The sequence below is a fragment of the Coregonus clupeaformis genome, chromosome 5 (genome assembly GCF_020615455.1).
Source record: "Coregonus clupeaformis isolate EN_2021a chromosome 5, ASM2061545v1, whole genome shotgun sequence".
Classification (NCBI taxonomy): domain Eukaryota; kingdom Metazoa; phylum Chordata; class Actinopteri; order Salmoniformes; family Salmonidae; genus Coregonus; species Coregonus clupeaformis.
The window spans coordinates 21085840-21106825 of record NC_059196.1 but is presented as its reverse complement, the minus strand read 5'-3'; the positions used below and the strand labels follow the sequence as shown (position 1 = coordinate 21106825).

The 20986-nt window shown below is 45.4% G+C and overlaps 1 protein-coding gene across 1 annotated transcript in view; it reads right to left on the bottom strand.

Moving 5' to 3' along the window:
• Window positions 1–20986, bottom strand: part of LOC121564692 (PTB-containing, cubilin and LRP1-interacting protein) — a 29556-nt gene that overhangs the window by 3555 nt on the left and 5015 nt on the right. The window contains exon 2 of the mRNA XM_041875857.2: window positions 17298–17444. Coding sequence (XP_041731791.1) covers window positions 17298–17444 — 147 coding nt within the window. The remainder of the gene's footprint in view (window positions 1–17297; window positions 17445–20986) is intronic.

Genomic DNA, 20986 nt, shown 5'->3' with positions numbered 1-20986 from the left:
AAGGTCCCCCCGTGTGGTTCTGGGATTTTTGCTCACCGTTCTTGTGATCATTTTGACCCCACGGGGTGAGATCTTGCGTGGAGCCCCAGATCGAGGGAGATTATCAGTGGTCTTGTATGTCTTCCATTTCCTAATAATTGCTCCCACAGTTGATTTCTTCAAACCAAGCTGCTTACCTATTGCAGATTCAGTCTTCCCAGCCTGGTGCAGGTCTACAATTTTGTTTCTGGTGTCCTTTGACAGCTCTTTGGTCTTGGCCATAGTGGAGTTTGGAGTGTGACTGTTTGAGGTTGTGGACAGGTGTCTTTTATACTGATAACAAGTTCAAACAGGTGCCATTAATACAGGTAACGAGTGGAGGACAGAGGAGCCTCTTAAAGAAGAAGTTACAGGTCTGTGAGAGCCAGAAATCTTGCTTGTTTGTAGGTGACCAAATACTTATTTTCCACCATAATTTGCAAATAAATTCATTAAAAATCCTACAATGTGATTTTCTGGAGAAAAAAAATCTCAATTTGTCTGTCATAGTTGACGTGTACCTATGATGAAAATTACAGGCCTCTCTCATCTTTTTAAGTGGGAGAACTTGCACAATTGGTGGCTGACTAAATACTTTTTTCCCCCCACTGTATTATAATTAATGTACCTGTTTTGTAAGTGTCTGCTAAGTGGCATATATATATATATATCAGCAAGAAACAAATATGTACACTCAGAATCATTCACCCGTTTACTAGTTGCAAATCAGTGGTTTTCTGTAAGTCTCCAGACATGATGAGAGGTTTGTCTATTTGTATGTGGTGACTGTGCTGACATGCTGAGGGACGTGTGTGTTATTTTCCCAGAGGGAAAACACTGTGTGGAGCTGAAAGTCTTCTCCTTACGGCTGCAGCAGCCAGCCAACACTCCAGAATACCATAGTAGTGACACACTACATACTGGGAAGGCTACTACACTGTACTGACAGACTTTACTCTTGAGGGAGAGAGAGTGAGAAAGAGAGAGAGAGAATGTTAAGAGGTGAGTGGGAGCGAGGAGAGGGGACAGTAAAAAGGGTTTAGGGAGGGAGAAGGGACAGTATAAAGTGTTGAGGGAGGGAGGGAGGGAGGGCCAGTCCTCCTGTCGCTCAGTGGGTAGAGCATGGCGCTTGCAATGCCAGGGTTGTGGGTTCGATTCCCACGGGGGGCCAGAATGAAAGTATGCACTCCCTACCTGTAAGTCGCTCTGGATAAGAGCGTCTGCTAAATGACTAAAATGTAAAAAATGTATAAAGTGTTGAGGGAGGGAGGGAGAAGGGACAGTATAAAGTGTTGAGGGAGGGAGAAGGGACAATATAAAGTGTTGAGGGAGGGAGGGAGAAGGGCCAGTATAAAGGGTTGAGGGAGGGAGGGAGAAGGGACAATATAAAGGGTTGAGGGAGGGAGGGAGGGAGAGGAGAGAGAGTGTAAAGGTGTAAAGCAGAGGGAGAGAGAAAGATGAACACAGACTAGTTCTCAGTGGGAGCGGGTCCAGCTCAGGCCTAGGTCCAGCAGGCACAATGGCTGACTTGAGAGAGCGCTCTCTCTCTCCACATGGTGCACTTTATGACTTTATAAAAATACACAGGGAAGGTGCCTGGCGGGAGTAAAGCACTCGCAGGCTTTCTCCTCTCAGTCTATGTTTACAGGGATGGGGGGATGGAGGGGAGGGGGTTGGGGAATACTCTCCAGAGTTCACGCCATGTGGCCTCCTGACTCCATTCCCTCACTTCCTCAGCTATGTGTGTAATGTATAAATATCAGTGAGCAGGTAAAAAATAAAAGGAAAAAGTTAAAGACCAATCTCCTTTCCACCTCATGTATCACCTGATTTACTTAACAAAAAGCACATCTCAATAGGTGGTCCAGGTATGACATGACATGGCACAAGTGTGTGTGTGTGTGTGGGGGGGATTTCCTCTTTTGTTCTCTATTGCTCTATTGCTCTATGGTCCATCCCTCCCTCAAGCAAGGGGGAGGCCAATGACATCAGAGTAAACCCATCAGACCAACCCCTTGAATGGCCAATTCTTGAAGTTCGCAGTTGTGTCTAAAAAACACAATTCTGCTCAGAACATATTTTTTATTACCCTTAAGTGTGTGTACATTATTGTATTTGTATTTGGGATATTGCTTTTCAACAGGAAAAGTCCAGAAATAGCTGGAGTGCTTCTTTAAAAGATGAAGTATAACATATGACATCAGCATGTATCATACATCTCTAGACCCTAGAGCAAGCTGGCAAAATGGTATATCATTAAGAGACACAAACGTGAAGTCACAAAACACACATATGTACACAAAACACTGTATACAAACAACACAACAGTTACTCTGAAAGATAAAGTGCTATCTGATAATATGTCAAGGACAGGGGCACACAGACATGTGCAACAGTATCAATGAAAAATTGACACAGGAACTACGAAGGAGAAAAGCGAAAAAATAGGAGAAAATAGAACTTCTGTGACTTTTGTCTGACAGTTTTTTTCTTCCCTCTGGAAGTTTTGTTTAGTCTATGACCACAAGGACTATATATGGCCCCTGTCTCAGTCTCTCTCCCTCTCACCCTCCCATCTCTCTCCATCCATCCCGTTTAGAATATTTTTTCTCAGTCCCAGTCATTCCATCCACAAACTATTACAACCCTGTAGTGGTGAAGCATGGGAGAACAGAGGACAGAGGACGGTCTTCAGGCTGGCTAGCTGGTGTGGGAAACACTAGTCCCCACCACATCACACCACAGAGAGCCCAGCCAGTAGAGAAACCACAGCCAGAGCCAAGGCAGACCAAGATCCCTTTACATCCACAGTCCTGTCTGCCACCACCATGACCAACTGAATCATTCTGTAGAGATGGAGAGAGGGGAAGGGGCTAAGAGGGAGGGAGAGGTGGGAGAGAGAGGGGTAGAAGAAGGGGAAGGCCAGAGAGAAGGAGCAAGAGAGCAAGCAAGAGAGAGAGAGAGAGAGAGAGCAAATGAGAGAAAAGGGGACAGAGAGCAACCTAGGGAGTAAGCGAGACAAAGACAGCAAGAGAAATGGAGAGAGAGGGAGACAGAGCAAGCGAGATGGAGAAAGAGAGACGGACAGAAGAAAAAAGAGAGAAAACAGGCAAGCAAGAGAGCGAGACAGCAACAGAGAGATGAACAGAGAGAAAACGAGTACAGAGAGAATCCTAGTCACTGGATCCAGCTGCTGCAGCCTCAGCCTTAGCCTCAGGCAGCATGGTTGTCATCAGGGGGCGACCACAACGTTTCTCCCTCGAAGCTTCTCCAGCAGATCCATCATGGTGAAAACCTCTGGAGTTCTCAGCCAACTGACATCCACTGACATCCACCCACCAGGATATTTACAGTGGAAATACAGCATAAATTGAGCAATAATTGGTTGTTATGGTCTTTTGAGTGAATTATTTTATTTTTCCATTTTGTATTGAGGTATTAGAGTAAAAAAAAAAAAATCTGCTTAGTAGTTGAGTGCCGGCTGGTAATGATGGCATGTGGATGTCCTATGTACTAGATATATAGAGATCTTACTATTAGACTGCACAAACATTTGAATGAAGGCTTGATGCCAATAATACATGTTAAAAGCAATAATTGAAATCTACCTTAGCATTCAAATCCAATCTATGGGTCTGTTAGATCTATCTGTCCAACTCAATTCTCTGACACTATCCCCTCTCACACTGTCCCCCCTGTCCCCTACTGCCCCATCTGTCCCAATGCCAGGCAGGTCGTACTCTGCTCTGTGTCAGGCAGCTCTGGGAGTGGCTAGGGGTTAGTAGGGACAACTGGCCCATTCTAGAGGCCCCTGGCCTACCGGTTGTACTGGGTGACCAGTGACCACACCTCACCCCACACACGCATGCACATACGTATGCACAAACACACACACACGGGCATGCACACAAACACACATACATACACACATGCACGCACACATGCACATACACGTGTGCACACACACACATATACACGGAGGGAAAGGGGCAGGAGGGAAAGGGGCAGGGAGGGGAAGGGGCATGGAGGGGAAGGGGCAGGTAGGTAGGTTGGGGTAGGCAGGAATCAGTGCAGTGAGGATGTAGAGATATAATTATTATTACACATACTGTAGTAAAAGAACGGGAAAACCCTGATTCTGACTTCACCATTTACATGTCTTGGAGGCTCAGTCAGCAGAAGACATTCAGACAGATAAGATCCGCCTCTTTCCAGAGACCCTATTAGGGTGTTTTCACATATAGTGCTCTTTAAAAGAACCGATCTCAGTCCTCTTTAAAGTGAACTCTGGGGTAAAAAAAGAAAAAGAACTCAGTTCTCTTTGTATTCACACTGCCCTTGCCTTTGAATGAGGACTCAACTCTTTTGCCAGTTTATTTCTATTTTGTGGACCGAGTCCTCTTTGCATTCACATTGCTATGTTTAGAAAGGAACCAAGATCTTTTTCCAACATGCACTCTGGGATTTTACAAAGTGCAGGACTAGCCATTCAATCAGAATGTGTTATCGGAAAGCTAGATATACCTACAGTACTTACATTTTGGAAGCTAATAGATTACATTTAGTTAAAATATGAGACATAATAATTGTAATATGATGAAGTTTACCGGTAGTCGTCAGTCACGTGGTGTTTGTTTACAAGCACAAAACGACAAGAGACAAGAGACCGGAGCCTTGTGAGTCACTCACTGTTGTGCAGCATGCGCCAGGTGATCTAGTTACAGTATGGAATTCACAACTATATGTTTGCCAGCTAGATATCTTATAACCATTAAGTTAACATTCTAAAATGTGCTAAATGCTCTGCAGTTGTGCATTTCGTTTGCTAATTTAGTAGCTAGTTAGCTACTGTATCAAGCTAAGTGGTTAGCTTCTTCCAAAATCAAGCTTTGCTTGGTAACAGCAGAGAATCCCCTCTTGGATCAAGAGCCTTACTGTTTAATATTAGTTTTGTGCGTGCAGCAAACTGTGAGTAGCATTTTTTAGTTACTTGTATAACTTTATGAGCTGGGACATCTGTCCTGCATATAGTTTAAGTCAGAGACTGTATAAAATGTTTGCAATGCCCTCGTTAGCGTTTAGTTAGCATTCTCTGTAGGATTTTACATGTTCTTGTTAGCATTGCTAACCTTCGGATTACAGAGGCTCAGGGGGGTTGAAAATAGTGGACCTTGTGTTCAGTGCCGGTATTACCAAATATCCCAGATACCTTTTACAAAAGGGTCTGACACACACACACACAGACTTGCTGACGTGTTACTCAAGCCTCTCTCTGTGTGTCTCTGTGACAACCCAGAGGGGGTCAGAGACAAGGGGTCTGGGCTTGTCAGTCTGTCTGCTAGAGGGATTGACACCTCCTCAAGTGTAATGATATAATGATCTGTGTGTGTGTGCATGCATATAGCGTGTGTGCCGTATAGTGTGTGCATGCTTGTGTGTGTGTGTGTGTGTGTGTGTGTGCCGTCTTTGACGAGCTGATGATAACTCATCTCAGTCCCCGTTTCTGTGCTGCAGCCTCGCAGTCTGACTGGTGGCCAGGGGGCCTAAATCATGCAGCCTGGGCTCTACATAGCTCCACAGATTCCTCTCATTTCTCCCTATGTGTTTCTCCCAGCCACCCTCCCCTCCCTCCTCCAGCCTTCCCTCCATAGCTAATTGCTAACAGTGCCAAGTGCTGATCCTGATGAAGGCAGCATATTGGTTCCATCTGAACATTCTGAACACCAGAAAAAAAGACCAGGGAAAGCAAAAGCCTTGAGGGCCGAGGCAGAGGAATGCCAGAGAGCCAGAGTGGATCACTCACATACAGACAGACGGACTGACTAACACAAGGATAGGCATACAGACAGAGCAGACAGACAGACAGACAAACAGAGGTAGACAGGCAGGCCGTGAGGTGCAGGAACAGTGGGTTGGTGGCTATAACAGAGTTAAAGCATGGATATGAAGAGGGGAGTGTGAAGAGAGGAGGGAGATGTGGAGCGATAGTGTGGCAGCAGTAATGTGGGTGACTGATGAGGGGTACAGAATAGTAGAGTAGGAGGGTCAGATGTTGCATTGTACAAGGTAGGGGAGTCAGGTGGGACAAGCCATAGATGACTGTTTGGTTGGGGGAGGCGGGTTCAGATCTAAGATCAGATTGCCCTACCTCCAATCCTAACCTTAACCTTTAGGGGGTTAAAAGAATATCTGACCCTGTATCAGTGGTTAGGTTAGGGGCCTGATAGGTACTGAATACACATATGATTCCTGCTAGCTAAACAAGACACATGACTTTGCTGTGGTTGGTTAGGCCTGCATAGAGTTGTGCTGTGAGACAGACACTCAGAGAGAGAGAGAGCGAGAGCGAGAGCATGGTTAAACACTAGCTTGTGTGGATAAACATGTGGCCACAATTACCAGCACTGGGATTATGGAGGATTCTCTCTGTCTCTCTCTCTCCACTCTCTCTCCAGACTGTCTCCTCTCTCTTTTCCTATCTCTGTCTCCATTTTTTTCTTGTTTTTACTCAGTATCTCCCGGTCTCTTGTACATGTACGCACACACACACGCACATGCACGCACGTCGCACACACACACACTTTACAAAAGCCAAAGCTGAACCATGACTGCCAAGAGAGTACAGAATGTTTGGGCAGAATCTTTGTCATTTCTTCCCGTTGAATCACCAGAAAAAGACTTAACTCATCACCTGAACACAGCACATTGTGAGTGACCAACACATAGGTGTAGAGACCAGCGAGAGGTGAGAAGGACCGAAGGAGGGAGAAAAGAGGTGGTGGTAGAGAGAGAGAGAGAGGCAGAGAAAGAAAGAGCGGCCAGGGAGTCAAGAGCAAACATCCGCAGATCAGCTTTCCTAAACCCAACAGGGAGACAGACACTGACAGGAACATCCTGGCTCTTTCTCTCCTCTCCAGTCTCCTCTCGGCCCAGACAGAGGGTAGGTGGCGGGTAGGAGGTAGACCAGATGGAGGTGGTGGGTCGAGTGAATGGGGGTGGGGTGGGTAGCTGTGTGTGTCTGTCTATCTGTGTGTGTGTGTGTGTGTGCAAATGCGTGCATGTGAAGCAGTAGGACACATCCAGCAGCTGCATTCCCCCCCCTCCTCTGTACCTCTCCCTCTCTCCATCTCTCCCTCTCTATCCCAGACTGTTTACTGAATGGAGGCGCACAGCTGGTTTGTGTATCAGAGGAGATGAGAAAGAGTGAAGGACGCGAGACCAGCTGGAGAAGTGGAATTTTGGGAATGGACTGTGATGTTCAGGTACTTGTGTTGGGAACACTTCTCATAAAAACACTGTGGACCTTTCCCTGAATGCACTCCAAATCTAGGCTAACTCACACAGGAGGCTGCTGAGGGGAGGACGGCTCATAATAATGGCTGGAACGGAGCAAATGGAATGGTTATTTGATAACATTCCATTTATTCCACTCCAGCCATTACCACGAGCCTGTCCTCCCCAATTAAGGTGCGACCAACCTCCTGTGACTGACAGAGAGAGGGAACCATGTCTATAAAACCAAAACACGCCACGACAGCCCTGGTTTAGCTACTCTAGTAGAAAGCCTTTCCTGTATTGGCATTGTAGGTTTCGAAAACGTTCTGGATCATACTGGTCTTATTTGGGATACTACCTGTGTCCAAAATGTCTCCCTATTCCCTACAGAACACACTCATAAAGCTATGGCCAAAAGCGATGCCATTTGGTATTTGTCCCTTGTCTCTCTGAGGTCCCTCTCTGTAGGCCTCCCCTAACATTACATTACTACCACAGAACTCCTGGAGAATTCCGCATTCCTGAGGCGGTTGTTAACACTCTTCTCTGCTTATTGAATCAGCCCAGTACAGCTGGCTCTGGACAGAGCTGCAGGTGAAAGAGTGGGGGTTTGTTTAAAGATGTTCTCCGGTACTTTTGTATACTTTTCAGACAGTAGTTCTGAAAGTAGCTCCACAAGCCAAAAGTGGTGTCTGAAAATTGTGTATTACATCACAAATGTGCAGATATGTGCACCACGTCATTGCTCTCTCTCTCTCGCTCTACTGTGTGTAAGTCTTGCTAGTTGTCACTCAAATGGTGAGGGGCTGAAGCTCTTTGGCTGAAACTCAAATTGCTAGAGGCTGGCCCATGTCGGGGTACATGTAGGGAAAATGGAGCAGCACAGCTTTCAGAAAACAGTCGCTTTCAAACTAGGGATTTTGTGGCTAGCTAATGGAGGTAAGTAATTCTGCTCATAGATTATGCATGTATGAACTACACATGGACACATCCAGCCCAATGCAGGAGGTTTAAAAAATACTTACTAGTCGCAAAAGTACCGTGCTTGTCTTTAAGTATGTGCTGGCTGGCTTGTGTTGAAGAACAGTGCCTGTTTGTTTGTATGTGTTTGGGTGTGGGCGGGGGACGGGGCGGGGGACGGGGGGCGGGGGACAGGGGGCGGGGGACAGGGGACAGGGGACGGGGGGCGGGGGGGCGGGTTTGTGTAGACAAAACAGACGCTGTAGGCTGCATCCCAGTGAGTCCACAGAGCCACCTCAACACTCACAATGGGGTCCTTCACATCCGCAGAACCCCACAGCATTCCTGCCACTAGACCAGATGTTTTCCCCTCTCTCTCTCTCTCTCTCTCTCTCTCCCTCTCTCACAGAACATGTCAATCAACACAAATGAGCTGAGGAATAGTATGACAACTTTAGCCACAACTCAAAACTTAAGCCAAATTCAGCAGGCTAGCGGGTAAGCTAACAATCTAGCTTTAAACTAGCTTAACCATGCTAGTAGAAAGAGCACATCGTGAGCTCACAGACAGATCTTGTCACTCCTAGCCTTAGTTCTTAGTGTGATGAAGGTATAGGCAGCTCCGCTCCTCCGCACACTCCACTGGCTTCCAGTTGAAGCTCACATCTACTACAAAACCATGATGCTTGCCTACGGAGCTGTGAGGGGAACGGCACCTCCTTACCTTCAGGCTCTGATCAGATCCTACACCCAAACGAGGGGATTCATCCACCTCTGGCCTGCTAACCCCCCTACCTCTACAGAAGCACAGTTCCCGCTCAACCCAGTCAAAGCTATTCGCTGCTCTGGCACCCCAATGGTGGAACAAGCTCCCCCACGACGCCAGGACAGCGGAGTCACTGACCACCTTCCGGAGACACTTGAAACCCTACCTCTTTAAGGAATACCTGGAATAGTATAACAGTAATCCTTCTACCCCCCCCTCCCCCACCCCCCCATAAAAAAGAAACATTGGGTGGTTGTCCCACTGGCTATCATAAGTTGAATGCACCAATTTGTAAGTCGCTCTGGATAAGAGCGTCTGCTAAATGACTTAAATGTAAAAATTTAAATATTGATAGAACTTAAGCTAGCTGATGGACTGGTGTCCTGTGACTTTCTGTGAGATTATATCCACTATCTGTCTCTAAGACTGTTTGTTGTACTGCACTCAACATCTCCCTTCCTTCATAAACTCCTGTTTTCATATCCCCTCTCCCATTCAACATTTTCATTATTCTTTCCATGGACAAAAATACAGAAGTGCTTTGTTCTAACACTTCTCTAAAATTAAGTTAAGTGATGTTGTGAAATGCAAGCAGAGAGAGGAAGAGATGGTGAGGAAAAATAGGATTAAAATGCTGAATAGCTGGATTTGTGGTCAGACTTGGGCTCACAGATACTTCGAGCGTTTGCTTGAGTCTGCCTGGAGTGCCAAATAGGCAGGTTTGAAAGTTCAGGGACTTTTCTATTGGTTTATTAAAGGGATACTTAGGGATTTTGACAATGAGGCCATTTATATACTTCCCCAGACTCAGATGAACTCGTGGATACCATTTTTATGTCTCTGCATGCAGTTTGAAGAAAGTTGCTAACTAGCGCTAACGTAAATGCTAACTAGCGTTAGCGCAATGACTGGAAGTCTGTTGTATCTGCAGGCATGCTAGCAGATACTAGCAGATACCATAGACTTCCAGTCATTGCGCTGACGCTAGTTAGCATTGGCTGGGAAAACTACCTCTAACTTCCTTCATACTGGACGCAGAGACATAAAAATGGTACACGTGTTCATCTGACTGTGGAAGTAGATAAAGGGCCTCGTTGCCAAAATCCCTAAGTATCTCTTTAAACCAGGCACACAAAGCAAACCAGAGTGAATTTGATATCAAACGGACCAATCTAAGGGAAGCCCTGGCTGAGATCGTCAGCGTCAAGAGAAAGTAATTAATTTAAAGCAGACATCTGCCTTACACAAACACACACCATCTCACACACTTACATTAGAATACAAAGTGACACCAGTAACACACACATTAGAATACATACTACAAAGCGAGACAAAGGCATCACTGACAGACACATGATCTATGATCTCAAACTTGCTTCTCTCTCGTTTTTACTCTCTCCCTATCTGTCAAACTCACACTACACACACACACACACACACACACACAAACAATTAAACTTCTAAAGCTTGAAAATCTGGCTTGAGTGTTTTTTCTTAGAATCCCACAGTGAAATAGAGCTAATGTAATATACAGAGACAGGATTGGGACCAGAGAAGAATGTCCAAGAGCTCAAGGGATTCTGTCACAAATAGTACACAGCTCCCGACTGACCCAGATGGTTATGAAATCACTGTTCTCCAAAACAACTGAAAACAGACAATAATACTCCTACCCCTCCCTGGGTCTGTCTGCAAACAGAATGCCATTATCCTGGTCCACTATTAAATCTCAAGCAGACCAAAGACTCCAGGGAAGATGTGCTCTCAAACTTTTTAAGTGCCCATGAAACCAATTTGTCAGAGTAAAATGACCAACGTTACGCAAAACTAAACAAATTAAAATGTATACTGAACAAAAATATAAATGCAACATGCAACAATTTCAAAGATTTTACCGAGTTACAGTCAATTGAAATAAATCAGTCAATTGAAATAAATTAATTAGGCCCTAATCTATGGATTTCCCCGGACTGGGAATACATATATGCTGGTCACAGATACCATTTAAAAAATGGTAGGGGCGTGGATCAGAAAACCAGTCAGTATCTGGTGTGACCACCATTTGCCTCATGCAGTGCGACACATCTCCTTCGCATAGAGTTGATCAGGCTGTTGATTGTGGCCTGTGGAATGTTGTCCCACTCCTCTTCAATGGCTGTGCGAAGTTCCTGGATATTGGCGAAGAACTGGGACATTTTCAGCTTCCAGGAATTGTGTGCAGATCCTTGCGACATGGGGCCGTGCATTATCATGCTGAAACATGAGGTGATGGCGGCGGATGAATGGCACGACAATGGGCCTCAGGATCTCGTCATGGTATCTCTGTGCATTCCATTTGCCATCGATAAAATGCAATTGTGTTCATTGTCCGTAGCTTATGCCTGCCCATACCATAAACCCACCGCCACCATGGGCCACTCTGTTCACAACGTTAATGTCAGCAAACCGCTCGCCCACACAACGCTATACAAGTAGTCTGCGGTTGTGAGGCCGGTTGGACGTACTGTCAAATTCTCTAATTTGGTAGAGAAATTAACATTCAATTATCTGGCAACAGCTCTGGTGGACATTCCTGCAGTCAGCATGCCAATTGCACGCTCCCTCAAAACTTGATACATCTGTGGCAGTGTTGTGTGACAAAACTGCACATTTTAGAGTGGCCTTTTATGGTACCCAGCACAAGGTGCACCTGTGTAATGATCATGTTGTTTAATCAGTTTCTTGATATGCCACACCTGTCAGGTGGATGGATTATCTTGGCAAAGGAGAAAGGCTCACTAACAGGGACGTAAACAAATTTGTGCACAAAATTGGAGCGAAATGACCTTTTTGTGCGTATGGAAAATTTCGGGGATCTTTTATTTCAGGTCATGAAACATGGGACCAACACTTTACATGTTGCGTTTATATTTTTGTTCAGTGTACTACAAATGTATATACAGTATATATATATATATATATATATATATATATAAATCTAAGTATAACCTTGAGGTTTAAGCAGATCTGGTTGGTTGTTGGGTTCAAAGGATATGAGTTCACAGGGTCAGGGGTCATCAGTCTTTCACTTAAAAGACCACAAATAAGACCAACTAGGGAGGTTAACATAAAGAAATAAGAGAATGCAGGAAAAAAAGCCATATTAGAACCTATGTGATGTGATAATTATGTTGTTTGCACTATAAGGCAGAGACAACAAGAAGACAGTCACACAGTGGCAGAAAAAACATAACCACATCTTTGTTTCATCACAAAACCGGAGAGCAACATCTGTACTATGAAGTCCACAAAGCATATTACATGTAACAAACAGTTACATGACCTACAGCATAGCCAAGCAAGTTAATATTTCCGACATTTGATTTAGAACCACGGAGAGTTACCCCAAGTCGGAAAGAAAACAGGAGCTGCCTGCGCTTAGTCTAATACAGTGACAACTTACCAAAAAAGAACAATTTAGGCCTAGTCCAATCAACGTAAGCTAAATATCATGTGGCTGTCCATGGTACTGATTTGTGTGTGTGTGTGTGTGTGTGTGTGTGTGTGTGTGTGCACTTGCACACAAGTAGAAAAAACATGTTGCCTCACCTACTTGTAGAGGAATGCCATAGTGTACAAATGTTTTGTTTTTGTTCCCTTGGCATTCATGAATATATGCCACTGAGAGAATGCTAAACGTTTAGAAAAAGTAGTTTTTTAAATAAGTTAAGATCAACGGTCTGTTCAGTAAGGCTGAGACATGGATGGCCATGGGAGAAGTAGAGGGCCTGATGAAAGGTCTGGTGCTGTTACAGACAACATCCTGTCAGAGAGACCACACTGTGACTGGGAACCAGTGTTTTCCCGGATGTCTTTGACCAAAGTTGTCAACTAACCAATTAAACACATTTCCAAGGTAGGGGGAGGGAGGGCAGCCCGCCTATACAATGCTAGCGGAAACAGTGGTGTGAACACTGAGGCTGAAGCTTTTAGCTGATGAGCCGAGATGGCGAGCAGCAGAGTACACAGATCCTCAGAGCACACGTGCACACCAGGCCTCAGCTTTGTCTCCATGGAAACACTGTGCCACTGCTGCCCTCTGCAGCCGTGTCGTTATATAATCAAGGAGATGCAGACCAGAGCCAGGCGATTAGCTCGCTTTCTGGATCACGTCCAAGTCACACACACTCACAGGGGGTGCTTGTATGGTTCTTTGTTTGGTTAGTCAGTGTTCTGTCTCAAAACTGGGAACACCGAATGGAAAACTCAGCTCCCTCCCAAGCTGCAGCATATTCTTTCAGAAGCACACTGAAATAGGGAGCTTTCCTTTTCCTCTCCCTACTTCTTTACCTGGAGGAGCAGTAGATCTCAGAGCCACAAAGTGCACACACACAAACACACATACATACACACAGAGTGTGAAAGTTTAGATTCCTCCCTGAAGGTAAGTAACACACTAATACCCATCTGCAGGTGCTCTGAGTCAAGGTGGTTCCTACCAGTGGTGACTGAGTGATGGGGGAGTGGTTGGAACGTGGTTAGAACATGGTTGTAACGCGGTGTGGACCACAGCTATGGACTACATGGCAGAGATTGGGATCTAGGTTGTAGAGAGAGCAGGGTAGGCCAACGAGATGGGTGGGTGGGTAGAGGAGGCTAGGGCTAGGAATTGCCAAGTACCTCATGATACAATATTATCACAATACTTAGGTGTCAATACGATGTATTGCGATTCTCACAATTCTATACAATACTGTGATTTTATTGCGTTTCGATGTTCCAAACATATTTCTCACCATATGTCTTCTGCAGAGGGACAAGAGAGAGCCATGAGAAAACGAGTTTTGATCAGTCATGGAAATATAAGTGCTGAAAAATATAACTGTATCGATTACTATAATTTTTTATGAACTGTTTCTCTCCATATCAAAATAAACAAGAGGGGGGATATTTGGAGGGGGTAGAGCGGAGGGGGAGACCAGGGAGACCTGAGCAGTCGCTGACAGACCAGCTTTCTCACACACTGACTGACTGGGGTTTGGCCAGGTTTCCTAGCAGATCAGGAATACACACACACTCTCATGTTGACACACACACTCTCATGTTGACACACACACACACACACTCATGTTGACACACACATTCATGCTGAAACACACATTCATGCTGAAACACACATTCATGCTGAAACACATATATATGCACACATTCATGCTGAAAGAACCAAGCATGCACTGAAACACACAAGCGCATACACAAGTGAGCACACAAGCATGCAAAAGACTGCATAGAAACACACTTACACACCTCTAACGGAGCTGTTTGTATTCAAATCCCCGCCCCTCTAAAAAGCCTACTTCTGTAGCTGTGGAAATCGCCTCTCCTATCCTCTGCTTTTCCACACAAACTGAAAGCCCTGGAAAAGCATAGAGCCAGGGTGAGTAAGTAGCTGTCATTCTCCAATAAATAGATGTAGTGGTATCCATGGCAACTAAGCCAAGCTCTCTCACAGCTACCTTGAAAGGAGCAACGTATGAGCGAGGGGAAGGGGGACTGTGTGTGTGTGTGTGTGTGCAGATTGAGATGTTACTAATTCACACTGGATAGAGAGGTCCACTGAGGAGCTTGCACTAATCAGCTTCAACCTCACAGTTCAGCAGAGGACAGATGTCTTGGAAAAATACAGCCATGCACAAGCCTGGCACCGCAACACAAGCTAGAGACCAAAACCCCAATCAGTGTATGCGTCGCATATGGCACCCTGTTCTCTTTATAGTGCACTATTTCTGACCAGAGCCTAAAAAGTAGTGCAGAGGGGAGAACAAGTATTTGATACACTGCCGATTTTGCAGGTTTTCCTACTTACAAAGCATGTAGAGGTCTGTAATTTTTATCATAGGTACACTTCAGAAAATCATATTGTATGATTTTTAAGTAATTAATTTGCATTTTATTGCATGACATAAGTATTTGATACATCAGAAAAGCAGAACATAATATTTGGTACATAAACCTTTGTTTGCAATTACAGAGATCATACGTTTCCTGTAGGTCTTGACCAGGTTTGCACACACTGCTGCAGGGATTTTGGCCCACTCCTCCATACAGACCTTCTCCAGATCCTTCAGGTTTCGGGGCTGTCGCTGGGCAATACAGACTTTCAGCTCCCTCCAAAGATTTTCTATTGGATTCAGGTCTGGAGACTGGCTAGGCCATTCCAGGACCTTGAGATGCTTCTTACGGAGCCACTCCTTAGTTGCCCTGGCTTTGTGTTTCGGGTCGTTGTCATGCTGGAAGGCCCAGCCACGACCCATCTTCAATGCTCTTACTGAGGGAAGGAGGTTGTTGGCCAAGATCTCGCGATACATGGCCCCATCCATCCTCCCCTCAAAACGGTGCAGTCGTCCTGTCCCCTTTGAAGAAAAGCATCCCCAAAGAATGATGTTTCCACCTCCATGCTTCACGGTTGGGATGGTGTTCTTGGGGTTGTACTCATCCTTCTTCTTCCTCCAAACACGGCGAGTGGAGTTTAGACCAAAAAGCTCTATTTTTGTCTCATCAGACCACATTACCTTCTCCCGTTCCTCCTCTGGATCATCCAGATGGTCATTGGCAATCTTCAGACGGGCCTGGACATGCGCTGGCTTGAGCAGGGGGACCTTGCGTGTGCTGCAGGATTTTAATCCATGACGGCGTAGTGTGTTACTAATGGTTTTCTTTGAGACTGTGGTCCCAGCTCTCTTCATTGACCAGGTCCTGCCGTGTAGTTCTGGGCTGATCCCTCACCTTCCTCATGATCATTGATGCCGCACGAGGTGAGATCTTGCATGGAGTCCCAGACCGAGGGTGATTGAAGAAGTTCAAGATGACGGTCAATTTTCTAATAATTGTGCCAACAGTTGTTGCCTTCTCACCAAGCTGCTTGCCTATTGTCCTGTAGCCCATCCCAGCCTTGTGCAGGTCTACAATTTTATCCCTGATGTCCTTACACAACTCTCTGGTCTTGGCCATTGTGGAGAGGTTGGAGTCTGTTTGATTGAGTGTGTGGACAGGTGTCTTTTATACAGGTAACGAGTTCAAACAGGTGCAGTTAATACAGGTAATGAGTGGAGAACAGGAGGGCTTCTTAATGAAAAACTAACAGGTCTGTGAGAGACGGACTGGTTGGTAGGTGATCAAATACTTATGTCATGCAATAAAATGCAAATTAATTACTTAAAAATCATACAATGTGATTTTCTGGATTTTTGTTTTAGATTCCGTCTCTCACAGTTGAAGTGTACCTATGATAAAAATTACAGACCTCTGCATGCTTTGAAAGTAGGAAAACCTGCAAAATCGGCAGTGTATCAAATACTTGTTCTCCCCACTGTAGGTGCAATTTGGGTTGGAGACTGTCAGTTTCCCATTGGCTGTGCTGAGCACCAGACCCAAAGACCAAAAGCCCCACTGTTCCCTTCTCTTCTGTCCTGCCAGAGGGTTATAAAGGATGGCCGGGTTGGATTTCAGCACAACAGAGATCAGCACCTCTGCACTAAATAGTGTCTGCTCTTCTAATCAGTCAGTCATGTGATCTGCATGTGCACCCCTCTTAAAAGGTACAACCTGACCTGTTCTTTCTACTAGCACATAGCATAGCCGGTCACTCAAATAGAATAGAGCTTTATTGTCCATTGTGAAACGTCAAGTTGTCTTTTGGCTGTCTGTGTTTTTTGTGTTGTGATTGAATGAGTTAGATGATCAGTGAGCCAGTGGTTTGGTGTGTGTTTATATTCAAAGCCTTGTCCAAATGAGCTGATTTGAAAGCCTTAACAAGCCTGCCAAACATCTCCCACCATCTCACCCACACATGCACACACACACACACACACACACACACACACAACTGGAAGTTGCCTTAGTTACAGCCAACATAACACCCTGCGCCCCTAATCCAGTCTCCTGGGTTCCCCCCTGCTGGTACACACACACACACACACCAGGAAGTGTTGTCTGTAATAATAGAACATGTGCCTCTCCTGCTTTTTCAACCTGCATGCCTCTTTCTGTTTGTTTTAGGTTGAACACAGAGAATAGACTTTGACTCAGGCAGCTCGCAGGATAAAGATCTAAATTAGACAGTTATCACAGCTAAGCAAACACATACACACAACATTTATAGAAGACACGTGCCCATAACACACACCTACGATACGTGCCAGGATTACGGTTCTAACACAAGCCCATTGTTCTCACCAGTGATACACACCAATGAAACACACATAACCATGTGTGTGTGTGTATGTATGTGTGTGTGTACCTTGTAGCCGTTATGGGTGCTTTTCTTCATGAGTGGCGTGGTAGAGCACAACTCGATGGCCTCCGGCTCGTGGAATATCACCGTGGGCAACGGCTCCTTCCTCAGTGTCAGCACATTCAGCTTGGTCTTCAGCATCGTCTGGAAGTGCTGAGGGAGATAACGTCAGGGTCAATCAATCAACCAATCAATCATCCAATCAAGAAATCAACCAATAAATCAATCAATATGCCCATCCATCCACCCACCCATCTATCTATCCAGCCATCCTTCCATCCATCCTTCCACCCACCCACCCATCTATCCATTAATCCACCCATCCATCCATCCACCCACCCACGCACCCATCCATCCATCCTTACATTCATCTATTCATCCATTCATCCTTTCACCCACCCATCCATTTATCCATCCATCCATCCATCCTTCCAACCACCCACCCAACCATCCATCTATCTATCCATCCTTGTTGTTGTAATAGTACATTATACTCATGATACTAATATAATGTTATTGATAAAATGTTGGATTAGTTGGCCCCATTCTTATTTCCCACATTCCTAGTACTTTCCATTCTGCTGAAGTTGTGCGAATCATGATTTAATTAGCCTGCTCGGTTTTGTTTAGGCTTTTTCAAGGAAACCCAGAAATTCCACAATCCCATTCCCTGCCTCTGTGGGCGGGAGACCAGAGGGAACATGTGGTTCTGGTCGGCCTTACAAAACCCCAGATTCCAGTTTTGGACGAGGCGGCGTGGCTCTCATCTCCTGTTCTGACGGACACTTCACACGTAGAGAGAGAGAGAGAGAGAGTGGGGGGGGGGGGGGAGAGAGCGAGAGCGAGAGCGAGAGAGAGAGAGAGAGAGAGAAGGTACCTCATCTGCTGTCCACATTTCAGCTGAAGAACAGGAGAAGAGGGACTGTCACTCCAAACCAGAGTAAAGCCACTGTGACTGCCCATCTAAAACCAAGCACCGGAAGTGCCACAGTCACTACCCATCTTCCCTAATTACACCACTACATCGCCATCATACAACCCAAACTCCACCTTGTGGGAGAGGAGAGGAGAGGAGGTTTGACAGAGACGAGACAAGGAGGAAAGACGATGAGGAGAGAAAAACAGGAGAAAAGAAGAAGAGAGTAAAAGAGAAGAGGAGGAGAGGCAGTTTTGAAACTAAAGCCACGTGTGTAAACGCTCGCTGACCTCCGCGTCAGCACTTTATGGCTTCCTGACAGTGCTCCACATTCCTGTGGTCAGCCCGGATCGGAGGGTGGGGGGCTCACACAGGCACTGCGCAGAATAAAACTGGAATTCTATTCATAATATTTAGAGTTTATTTTCATTCTTTTATTTTTCCTCTGGATAAAAAAAAAAGTGTCATCTTTCTTTCTCTCTCTCTCTCTCTCTCTCTCTCTCTCACTCTCTCTCACTCTCTCTCACTGTCTCTTTCTCAGTGTCTCTCTCTCTCTCTCTCTCTCCCTCCCTCCCTCCCTCCCTCCCTCCCTCCCTCACAGCAGGCTCGGTCTGTACAGTCTGGTCCTCACCTAGCCCATTCACTGACATCTTTAGATGAATTTCATACTCTAATGCCACATTCTCAGTAACAGCCCAAGACATTTCACACATGAGCGAGGGATGTGACTTTTCCCAAATAACTTTTGGCTGAATGTTATGGATTGGGAGAGAGCATTTGAAAATAGAGTAGACATTTTACACTGTTTGGAAGTGACCATTCTGGTGTGAGAGAAGGGGGATTATATAGCTCTGTGGGAGATGAGAGGAGACACAGTACAAGGATTTTTGTAGCTCAGTTGGTAGAGCATGGCGCTTGCAACGCCAGGGTTGTGGGTTCGTTTCCCACGGGGGGCCAGTATGAAAAATGTATGCAATCACTAACTGTAAGTCGCTCTGGATAAGAGTGTCTGCTAAATGACTAAAAATGTAAAATGTAACAATGTTCTGCCATTGAAATGGCTTTACTAAGCGTTTTTTTCATTTAGCCTAAGTCCAAATAGTAAAAAAAAAAAAAAAAAAACTGGACCTGGACCTGCTTGACACACTGAGTTCTTGAGAAAAGTAATACTAACGCACTCACTAACAGACCAAAGTAGTACCATAACTTTACAGCATGTACACACAGGCACACAGTTCCCTTTTTAGTCCTTCTCTGACAAAATTACATTGACAAACACTAAACAGTGTTCAGGTTGGCCTAGATTGCCTCTGGAGTGTGTGTGTGTGTATGTGTGTGTGTTTGCACGTGTGTCAACTATGATATGTGTCTGTGCTCACGAGCGTGTGCACGTACATGTGTGTGTGTCGACCGCGTGATTGTGTGTGTTTAGTTTGCAGGTAATAGATGTACCATCTTCCAGCCATCAGGGAGCATTCAAATCAAATCAAATCAAATTTTATTGGTCACATGCGCCGAATACAACAGGTGCAGACATTACAGTGAAATGCTTACTTACAGCCCTTAACCAACAGTGCATTTATTTTAAACAAAAAAAGTAAAAATAAAACAACAACAAAAAAAAAGTGTTGAGAAAAAAAAGAGCAGAAGTAAAATAAAGTGACAGTAGGGAGGCTATATATACAGGGGGGTACCGTTGCAGAGTCAATGTGCGGGGGCACCGACTAGTTGAGGTAGTTGAGGTAATATGTACATGTGGGTAGAGTTAAAGTGACTATGCATAAATACTTAACAGAGTAGCAGCAGCGTAAAAAGGATGGGGTGGGGGGCAGTGCAAATAGTCCGGGTAGCCATGATTAGCTGTTCAGGAGTCTTATGGCTTGGGGGTAGAAGCTGTTGAGAAGTCTTTTGACCTAGACTTGGCACTCCGGTACCGCTTGCCGTGCGGTAGCAGAGAGAACAGTCTATGACTAGGGTGGCTGGAGTCTTTGACAATTTTGAGGGCCTTCCTCTGACACCGCCTGGTATAGAGGTCCTGGATGGCAGGAAGCTTTGCCCCAGTGATGTACTGGGCCGTACGCACTACCCTCTGTAGTGCCTTGCGGTCGGAGGCCAAGCAGTTGCCATACCAGGCGGTGATGCAACCAGTCAGGATGCTCTCGATGGTGCAGCTGTAGAATTTTTTGAGGATCTGAGAACCCATGCCAAATCTTTTTAGTCTCCTGAGGGGGAATAGGCTTTGTCGTGCCCTCTTCACGACTGTCTTGGTGTGTTTGGACCATGATAGTTCGTTGGTGACGAACTATCAAATAATTCTATTTTGTTTGTTTTTACTCCTGAACTTCCTCTACCCTCAACCTCTCCGATCATTTTCATGATGTCCATCCGGTTTGCTTCTATATGCCATATCTTTCTAACTGTGCTCTTTCACAAAAGCTCTCAACCTATAACCTATAACCTGTGTTGGTGTGCTTGGACCATGTTAGTTTGTTGGTGATGTGGACACCAAGGAACTTGAAGCTCTCAACCTGTTCCACTACAGCCCCGTCGATGAGAATGGGGGCGTGCTCAGTCCTCTTTTTTTTCCTGTAGTCCACAATCATCTCCTTTGTCTTGGTCACGTTGAGGGAGAGGTTGTTGTCCTGGCACCACACGGCCAGGTCTCTGACCTCCTCCCTATAGGCTGTCTCATCGTTGTCGGTGATCAGGCCTACCACTGTTGTGTCGTCGGCAAACTTAATGATGGTGTTGGAGTCGTGCCTGGCCATGCAGTCATGGG